General features: G+C 42.5%; 2 protein-coding genes across 2 annotated transcripts; one reads left to right on the top strand and one right to left on the bottom strand.

Annotated features, from left to right (window-relative positions):
- The first annotated feature begins 1,143 nt into the window (after positions 1-1,143).
- Positions 1,144-7,088, top strand: LOC124688726. Its single transcript, XM_047222369.1, has 7 exons — positions 1,144-1,175; positions 1,254-1,430; positions 5,010-5,134; positions 5,259-5,348; positions 5,467-5,534; positions 5,659-5,852; positions 6,837-7,088. Exons 2-7 carry the CDS (start codon positions 1,377-1,379, stop codon positions 6,912-6,914), a joined length of 609 nt encoding a protein of 202 aa, XP_047078325.1. The 5' UTR covers positions 1,144-1,175; positions 1,254-1,376; the 3' UTR covers positions 6,915-7,088.
- LOC124688737 lies at positions 3,649-4,749 on the bottom strand. Its single transcript, XM_047222377.1, has 3 exons — positions 4,275-4,749; positions 4,060-4,132; positions 3,649-3,920 (listed from the first exon to the last, which is right to left on the bottom strand). Exons 1-3 carry the CDS (start codon positions 4,627-4,629, stop codon positions 3,872-3,874), a joined length of 477 nt encoding a protein of 158 aa, XP_047078333.1. The 5' UTR covers positions 4,630-4,749; the 3' UTR covers positions 3,649-3,871.
- Positions 7,089-9,783: the final 2,695 nt, after the last annotated feature.

The following is a 9,783-nucleotide window of genomic DNA, read 5'->3' as shown; positions in this document are numbered from 1 at the left end:
CGCGCCAGGGGCAGCGCCCAAGGATGAGACAGGGGCAGCACAACCACATGGGCCTCGAGCGGGAGAGCGCCCGGCGTGATCGCGCCCGGCGGAACCGCGCTAGGGCCAGTGCCCAGAGTGGAGGCAGGGGGCGATCCGGCGACCGAGGCTGCGGGCGGGACGGAAAGCCCCGCGGAAGAAGAGGTGGTCGAAGCCGTGGAGTCGGCAGACGACCCGGACGCCATCATGGCAGCGACGAGCTGCGACGGGGACGAAGTGCGGAAGCGGAAGACGGCGGCGCGAGAACCCTAGGTCAGGTCGCGGCGTCTAATACCATGAAAGAATCGTAAGATGTGTGCGTCCCGACGTGCCTGGTCGGGTAGGGTTCTTGTCATTGTATATTGGTATACACTACGATTACAAAGAGTTCTATACGTACGTAGTGTATACGTTATCTATTCTAACAGATCCACCTCCTTGTGATGAAAGATCCTAGAGATGGAACACGCTTGGCTGGCGCTCCCACCTCGAATTAACACGGCAAGCGTGCAATCCATTATTTGAATCTTCTACGTATAGACGTACAGTATCATATATCTAGATAAAATGTAGAGTCTGCTTATGTGGTATTTTCGAGTAGTCTCTTCGTCTCACAAAAAATGTCTCAACTTTTTTTAAAAAAAAATATATATATTTAAATACTATTGAGTAGGTAGATATATCTAAATTTTAACAAAGTTGATATATTTTTGATGGAACGGAGGGAGTAATCTTTAAGATCCGGCTAGAGCTAGAGCTAGAGCTAGAGGATAGCAGGAGGGACCGCATGAGCTAGCTGAGAGCGACCACGATCGGTTGCCCGAATCGAAGCGTTTTGAGCGTTTGACTCTTGTAGGCGTTGGGATGCTCCAGTGATCCACCTCGTTGTCATGAAAGATCCTATAGATGGAACGCTTGGCTCCCACCTCGTTGGCAGTTAGCACGGCCGGCAAGCATGCAATCCGTTATTTGAATCTTGTACCATACAGCCAGATCGAACGTAGAGCCTATGTTATCATGTTAGAACTCTACAGTTTGTGACGAGATTGTGTGACTCGCGATGCGTACTTCTATATAACCGAAGAAATGATCTGGAAATAGGCAAGTTGTATGCGCCACCGAAACTGTGTGGGCTCTCCCATCTCTATGACTATATAGTATGTGTGTGGCTATATGTGTGGAGTATGTGCTCCTTTTGTCATATCCACTTACTAGTATATATATGATTCGTGCAGACTAATAAAAGCTCACTAGATTGGAACTCTCCTCAAGAAAGGAACACAGGGTGATCTCCACAAGTACGAAACTCGATCGGTACTCAACGTTGAAGAAAGCAGACGAGACTCCTTCACAATCTGATGGCTATCCTCATATCTTGCGTTACTTCCAAAGCCTTGGGGCCATACATTCCAGACTAGATGGACCAGGCGTGCGTTGCAGCGCCCGTTTTGTATACAGGATGTCCAGTAACTTCATTATTAAAAAAAGGATGAAATAGATTAGCATTAAGGAAGTGGGTAATCAACATATGATAGATCATCTCTGCCATGTTGCCTGCTCATGTGGATGACCAATAAGAAAAATCAGAAATAAATAACCAGTTGGATGTCCGTCATTTCAAAAACAGAAACAACCAGGTGGATGTCCCAAATTCAGAACAGGATGAGGCAGCAGGAAATACACGTAGTGTAACTAAGCATTTATACTAATTCTCATGTCAATGGCTACTAAAGCTTAACCAGAAAGCACACCAGAGAGATGCTATTGACACTCCACTGGAACACTTAAGCAGAGTAATTGCTGATTGTATATATAGCACGCTATGCAGTCCAATCCTGCAATGATAAACACAATGATAGCACATGCTACTTTTTGGAGCTTGACATATGGAGGCTTACTATGCCATGAAAGTGATCAGCAATGAGCATACATTTATCTTTTTAGTAATGCTATATACAACATGATTAACCAAACATGAAGAAAATATCTTTAAAAACTCAAGGTGAAAAAGGAAGTTGAGAATTAAAAAGCAGAATGACATTGCACAAACTCCAGTGGATACAAGTCTCTAATATAATACAAGAACTCATGAAGCCAGTCACGCTAAGTCAGCATTCAAATGCAGTTTCTTATTTCCCCTGAGAAGGCATTCACCACCTTTAATATATGCATATGCTCACTATCAGATTTAGAATAGAAAATGAGGTGTGTGTGAAGTCTGAAAAGAAAGGAAGCTACAGTACACTTGTTTGGTCTGAAGTAAACCAATACTAAGAAATAGAGAAGAAGACATTTGCCTTGTGGTTTACTTGTTTCCATATTTTTATAGGAATTAATGTCTTCTCCACCTGATGAACTAAAGATGCATTTACGATGTCACCATCTATCCACCAATCTTCAAGCATGTAAAAACATTAATAAGTAAATTTATGCAATGAGAAAAAAAATGACAGGAAGCATATTTAAAATGAAAAGGCAACTAATTGACAATAAGATTCAGGTCAGTCACCGCCTCCATCCCTGTAGTAGAATCCATAGTTGTTCGGACTGTCAACCTAGACCATTCAACAACAAAATTCCGTCAGTGAATGAAGAAACTATGAGTTTATACCCGAGCTTGTGCTTGCCATCCTTGATCATTGTTTCTATCCAGAACCAACAAAATGGTTCTAATGCAATTTGTGCTTGGCCTCGGCATATAAATCTGAATGTGTAACAGAATATCTTGTAATCAGATTGTCAAATAAATAGTTGGTCTGCACAAATATGAACATGGTTAGGCATTAAATCTGCTAGGTGGGTGAATTGACAGTACGAACCTTTGCAATCCCAGGTTTGCTTTCTAGCTGTGCTACTCATTTAGAATTTTGTTAAGAGAGATAAAAGAGATGTAGGAGCCCTGATTTTGGCGCACACAAACACATGCACAGAGAAAAACAGATTAGAAGGATGTGTCACGGACTCATGGAAGATAGATTAAGGAATTAGTACATGGATAACATGACATTAAAAGGTGACAGGGATAATATACTATCCTTCATACATAAGTTGACACATTGCCATGTTTTATCAAATAAATGCTTCTGAGCATTATCAAGATGTGTTATATGTATTTTTGCATTGGTTACTGTGCATACATGTTGCTCGAGGAGTCGAGGAAGGACATTCCCATTCTATTATGGTTGGACGTTGGAATGTTTGAACTCCACTACTCCCTCCTGCCCATTTTATGTTGCGCATAACTTTTCTTGCAAGTCACACTATGCAAACTTTGACCAAGAATATAGATAATAATACAAAGATCTACTATGACAAATGCATATAATATGAAAATATATTTCATGACAATTCTAAAAATATTATTCTTCTATTGTATATGTTCATATTTTTATCAATATAGAACTGCAATTTTTTTATCATCTATATTGATAAAAATATGAACATATACAATAGAAGAATAATATTTTTAGAATTTTCAAAGTAAATTGATGTATAATAAATACAACCTCAAAATCCTCCTTATTAAAAATACAGAACTGCAATTGTGTGATGAAATACTATGAAAAATGTTTTGAATGGGAAAATGTTGAGCAGCCAAAGCTGCTAGCTCTAAGTGTATCACAAAAGTTACTAATGCTCTAACTCATATTTATTTTAATAGACCCTTCTTGATAGTTATATTATAAAAATGCATTCAGGATCACAAGTTAATGACATAATATATACTCCTATGTAATGAACGATTATTGGGGTAGACAATGTTTCTTTGTTACTACCTTGACTGAAATTGTATCATTCAGGTCCATAATCTGGAGGAGACACGCTCACAGCAAAACTGGAGTATGGCAATACATTATGCATAAATGAATGGGAGAAACCAGCTATGGTTGTGTAGTTGTAATCTGCAAAGCAAGAAATTTAGATCATTCCAAGACGTGAATCTATAAAGAACAAGATTGTCATTGCGTCCTGAACATGATTTATTTATAATAATCGTATCCATTACATGACAAACAGGTATATAGGGCTTCAGAAACTTGCCCATTGAAATCTGCAGGGTGCCAATTCAACTGCAGCCGATGGATTGTAGAGACTGCCCTCCTTGTTGATGCAGCTATGTGAGCATGGTTTAAAAATGGAGCACTCGGTCAATATCTTGCCAACAGACACGTGAAAGCAAACAGATATAAAAAAAATGGCTTGTTCTTCCGACAATTAAGTTCAGAAAAATTGAAGTAACAAGAAAACAAATCTACCTTGGCATCCACCAGGCTCTTGTAGGTACGGGCTCCCCTGAATTCTATTGGTACAATTGCAGAGCTTTCCAATTCGCTTGAACAAGTTATAGCAGTAAGAATTCTCCGTGTTTTGTTGACTTCTTGCAGCCTTGAAGAACATAGTACTACCACGCCGGCAGTCCCTGACGAACAAGACAACCACCCGTTGGAAACCAAGTTGGGGCGTTTGACTATCTTTCCAGGCATGACAGAGGCGGTTCGTCCACCAGCTGTGGCCATCAGCGTCGACCTCAATCTCGCGGCCGCCGACATTGCTAGGGTTTGCCTGCACCGCGACCTGATTTGGTTTGAAGAGAGAAAGAGAGATGGGCATGGAGAGGTGGCCTCATCCGGTCGCCATTGTTCCAGATGGAGGCGGCAGTAACGGAGATGGCGTTGGGAGGCGCTGTGATGGCTGGGTGGAGTCTGGCGGCAGCGGTCTGTGGAGAAGAGGATGAGATGTGGACTGCGACATCATCCCAAATAGTGCACGCAGAAGACCAACCTCGTCAGTCGTCACAGGAAAAGACAGAGTAAGAAACCGACTTCGTGTTGTGCCGCCTCTCCCATGCGGCCAGCAAATGACACGGGTGCACAAATAAACGAACTGAAGCGGTGAAAAAAACCAACACGCTTGCAGGTGGAGCCGAACCCAGCGGACACCGTGGAGCAACCACAGGGCTTCAAACCCCTGGGAGCTTAGAGCTCTTTAAGGATGTTTCTAGGCAACAACGGGACAGGGGTATATCTGTATCAGCTCAACGCCGGCAGACCTCTGCCGGCTTAACCATGAAGTCTTGGGGCATTAACCGTGACCAGCCGATAAGAAGAGCAACACAGTAAGTGCATGCTGTGTTATACATGTGTCCCGCTCTAAGCTTCTTGTTCTTAGGACGAAGTAACTATAGCACATACCGTTTGCTCTCCTTTTTCTTACAGAAAATTTCACCTATTTTGTTCCAGAATCCGTGTAGTTGGTCCACTAGGCCCCGGAGAACTGGCAGCAGGAGGAAATTTCTCATTGCCCGACCTATTTACCAACATACCTTCATGGTGCGTGCGTTCAGAAAAAATATAGTTGCATACGTTTCTTCTTTCTTGTGCACATATATGTCGATCTGTTTTCATCAATCTCCTTCCCATATTCACAAGCTATATATGAGATTCTCAGGGTCACATTTGTCGTTGGTGCCTTCTTTGCTGCAGTACCCTTTTACAGACAGCTGAGAGTAATGGAAGGTAACTCGGAATCAGATATACCCCTGTACACACTCGTGTATTATTTGGATCTTTAGGGTCCATATTGATCTCAGACTCTCTCTTTGTCTCTGTGTGTGTGTGTGTAATAACAACGATCCAATAGATAAGGTGCAGCAGACGGCAGAGGCGGCAATCCAGATGATCGACAAGGTGGCGGAGGCAACTGAAAAAATTGCCGAAGATGTCGCTGAAACGTTTCCCGAGAATAAAACCCTAAAGAAGGCTGCAACCAAGATCAAGGCCATCGCAGATGAGATCGAGGAGGATGTTGACAAGGCCGAGGCACTACTTCGTAAGGTTAGGACTTCCTACTGATTTTACTTCACTAGCTCATGGTGCAGCTGTGCAATACAGGTAGCTGATAATGTGAGAGACATGCATCCATGTTAAAGACCATTCTCTAAAAAAAGAATTTGGTATAGTTACCAAAGGATTTGAATCTTGAGGAAATTTTCCAGCGTTTGATTCACATAAGTAAAATCTTTTGGAGTTCTTATAAAGGATTCTTTTGCGCTCTTTTTATTGAGGAATTTTTTTTCTTCTAGTCAAACCTCGTGTTGCAATTTTTATTTTGTTTTTATGTTTCAGCTCTTGATGCAATTTCATGTAGTTTTTCGATGCTATAGGCTCCAGCAATATACTACTTTTCAACTCCAGTTTTTCATATACCTATCATATATTCTCTCAATCATACAAATCAAATAGGAAAAATTCACCTTGGCTCATAGGACTAGATGCAAAAAAAAAAAAAAAAATTCGCAAAAAAAATCAGGAAAAACTCTCAGCTGTACATCTACATATTCTAGGCGTGCAGATACTGCTTCATGGAAAAAAGATAATTTTTAGTGCTACAAAATGCATTTTCACTAGACATTATTTTGTCAATTTTTCTTACAGCACTATATATATATTTTTTCTTTGCAAAATATTTAAGAACACGTAAACAACAAATGTACATGTATTTTTGTAAAATGTGTTTCTTTGTAATGGAAGCATCTAGTCCGGCGAGGCAAAATAGAACCTCCTTCAAAGAGGTCCTAATATAAGCAATCTTCTACTCGGAAAATCAAATCTGATCTCGGGTGCATATGCACCCGAGATCAGATTTGATTTTCCGCTGAAAGGAACCCCCCTTATATAGTACTAAAGTAAATTGTTCTGTACTGAGTAATCCGTAAAAAATAGATTGAGCAAAACATGCGGTGCTTACTATGTGAAGATGTTAATTGATATATCCTACATACATTAAACTATTTAATTTTCTTCCCTGGTTCAATGCAGATTGATCAGCTAGAGGAAAAAATGGATAAAGTAGTTAATTCCTTTACGGAGAAGAAGCCGGAGAGAAAAAACCCATGAGGTGGAGGCAAATGGGGCCGCGAAGAAAAGCAACACTTACTAGTAGTAGGTGTTAAAAAACTAGAGGGAAATTCATGATTCATTGTCATTATTTCGATCGCTGTATATTTGCAGCCTGAATCTTCTTATCCTGAAAGGAAATGATAAACTGGTAACGCCCGATCTTGTTTAAAATCTATCGTGCTGACTGATGTTCTTGCATCCATCCATGGCTTCCCCGGAAGAGCGAAGAGTACTAAAAAGTTTAGTATTCTCTCCGATCCAAGTAAATGGCTTGGATTTGGAGCCTATCAATCTTGAGTGGTTGACTTCATCTTCATGCTCCGGGAAAGGATGAGTTATATCAAACACTTGGACCTCCTTCTTCTTGTTCACCCGGAAATGCTCTTTCAATGCATATTCTTGGAGAGAGTTCATCTTCAAGAGCAAGCGCGTGTGGCTCTCCAATGTGGCAATATCATCTTCATGATTGCAACAAGCTCGATCCTTGCTCAAAGAGAAGTACTCCTTCAAGGCTTCCTCTTGCATGGTATGGATCTCCATGAGCTTGGCCTTGATCCTCTTGAAGGTGGCAATCTAATCCTCATGATCACAACAAGTAACCTTCTCTTTTCTCATGCGGATGCACTCCATGAAGGACCCATTTTGCATGCCATTGAACTCCAAGAGCTTGGCCTTGGTCTTCTCTAGAGCTGCGATCTCTTCATCATGATTGCAACATGGTAGCTTCTCCTTTCTCAATCGATAGTACTAATCCAAGGCTTCTTCTTGGAGGGAATTGACCTCCAAGAGAATTGCATTATGCCTTCTCAAGGAGGCAACTTCATCTACAAGCTCGTCACAATAAGAGTTAGGCACTTCAACTTCTTTCTCCTTGTGAGCTTCCCCTTGAGGTTGATCACTTGACTTAGAGAGAATTGAAAACTTACTCTCCAAGGATTTGTAGTCCTTGGTGAGGGTTTACAATTCCTCAAGTAACTTGGTGTGGTCAACATCAAGAGAAAGCTTCTCCTTGTTGAGCATACCCACCAAGGCGAGAGCATTATCTCGATCCTTGGTGAGTTGGGAGATAATAGCATTGTTAGAGACTTCAAGATTGATAACACTTTCTTCAAGAGACATGTGTAAGTTTTACTCCTCCTCATGAGCTTGAGTGAGAGAGGCAATCTCATTTGCCGCCTCCCTCTCAAGCCTCTCCTTCTCCTCTAGAAGATCTTGAGCCACACCAAGTTGAGTCATGAAAGCCTCAACATGTGTCTTGGTATCCCCTTGCATGTTAGTGAGAAAAGCATCCAACCCACAACCTCATGCTTAATAGCAAGGCTAGTGGCATCATCAATAGTTAAGGCATTAGATGAAGATGTAGGTTTGGAAGGGGATGCTACCTCCGACGATACCTTCGCCATAAGGCAAAGGGAGTGGTTGGTGACGAGGTTCTCGTTTGGAGAGTTGAAGAGGGAGTTGGAGGGAGTGGAAATGGCGATGGCGGCCACTCCCTCGTCCTCCTTGTTCGAGCTCTTATCATCATGTTCTCCAGCTTCATCAGAAGAGTACTCCTCACGGATGATGAATGCTTTAGGATTCCTGGTGAAGTAGACCTTGGTGTCACCGGGCTTGGAGGAGAACTTGGAGAATCCCTTGGAGAAGGTATTGGACTTGTCCTTGCGGACAATTCTCCTACCATTGTCTCCCCTCTTCCCAAAGGGACATTCCGCGATGAAGTGACTTCTATCGCCGCAATTGTAGAAAGTCCTCCCCTTTTGCCCTTCCCTTGGGCTCTTGGGAAAACTTCTTGGAGAGTCACAAGGTGAGTATCTTGAGCTTCCTATTGGCCTTGAGCTTCTAGTCTTGTTCCCATCCCAAAAGTTCTTGGCAGTGAGTGTCATTTACTCATGGTAGTTGGTCTTGAGATCATCCGGACCCCACTCAATGGGATCCACATCACTTTCACTTGCTTCCCGCTCCTTGATCTTCAATGCGAGGTTGGGCTTGTGGACGTTGTGAGCACGTGCAACGAGATCCTCCGCATTCTGCTTTGAGATGTCCAATGCAATGATTTCGCTAAGGACCTCATCGGATGTCATGGCGTAGAAGGAGGCATTTTGGCGGATGGCCGTCAACTTGACTTCCTCATAAGGGAGGAGAGCGTTGTATAATTTTCTCTTGATCTAATGGTCATTCACAAAAGATGCACGGTAAGAGCGATGATGCAACGATACATCTCTTTGGGAGATTCTCCTTCAATCATGATGAAGTTGTCGGCCATGTTGTTGACTTCATGGGAACGAGAGCTTTGGATGCTCTCATTTCCGAGGAAGAGCTATTCAGGTTTGTCCCATGCTTCTTTGGCGGTCTTGAGAGAGCGGATGTGAGCGCGGTCCTTGGGTGTGACGACCATGTGGATCATGTGGATAGCGGTGGCGTTGAGTTGGTCATCCACCACATTCCTTCTTATCAAGTTCCTTGGATCTCGTGGTGAGTAACCTTCCTCGATGATGCGCCATAGCTCGGTGGAAGCGCTGCACACATGAGAACGCATTAAGAAATTTTTCAAAAATATTGGATTCAAGTAGTGGTGGTGCACCATGAGACACTATATGAGGCATAGGAATTGGAACATTTACGGAGTAATCACTTGGCCGAGGCACTGCATGATTACCCCCTAAACGTCCCTCAACTGGTGGATCATCCTTCCCTTTTGATGAAGTGTCGATTTCCCCAAGCTCCTCCTCTTGAGGGTGATGACCCACAAGTATAGGGGATCGCAACAGTCTTCGAGGGAAGTATTACCCAATTTATTGATTCGACACAAGGGGAGACAAAGAATACTTGAAAGCCTTAACAGCGGAGTTGTCAATTCAGCCGCACT

The sequence above is a fragment of the Lolium rigidum genome, chromosome 1, assembly GCF_022539505.1.
Source record: "Lolium rigidum isolate FL_2022 chromosome 1, APGP_CSIRO_Lrig_0.1, whole genome shotgun sequence".
NCBI lineage: Eukaryota > Viridiplantae > Streptophyta > Magnoliopsida > Poales > Poaceae > Lolium > Lolium rigidum.
The sequence above is the reverse complement of the archived record's forward strand: the minus strand, read 5'-3'. Positions and strand labels throughout refer to the sequence as shown.

Bases quoted from the DNA above. Each gene is read 5' to 3' on its own strand.
- LOC124688726 (XM_047222369.1), top strand. From the start codon at position 1,377: ATGGCTATCCTCATATCTTGCGTTACTTCCAAAGCCTTGGGGCCATAC. The intron at 1,431-5,009 runs GACTAGATGGAC...GAGCTCTTTAAG, and splicing joins CCTTGGGGCCATACATTCCA to GATGTTTCTAGGCAACAACG. The intron at 5,349-5,466 runs GTGCGTGCGTTC...TGAGATTCTCAG, and splicing joins TTTACCAACATACCTTCATG to GGTCACATTTGTCGTTGGTG.
- LOC124688737 (XM_047222377.1), bottom strand. From the start codon at position 4,629: ATGCCCATCTCTCTTTCTCTCTTCAAACCAAATCAGGTCGCGGTGCAG. The intron at 4,133-4,274 runs GTAGATTTGTTT...ATGCTCACATAG, and splicing joins AGAGCCTGGTGGATGCCAAG to CTGCATCAACAAGGAGGGCA. The intron at 3,921-4,059 runs GCAAGTTTCTGA...CTTGCTTTGCAG, and splicing joins CACCCTGCAGATTTCAATGG to ATTACAACTACACAACCATA.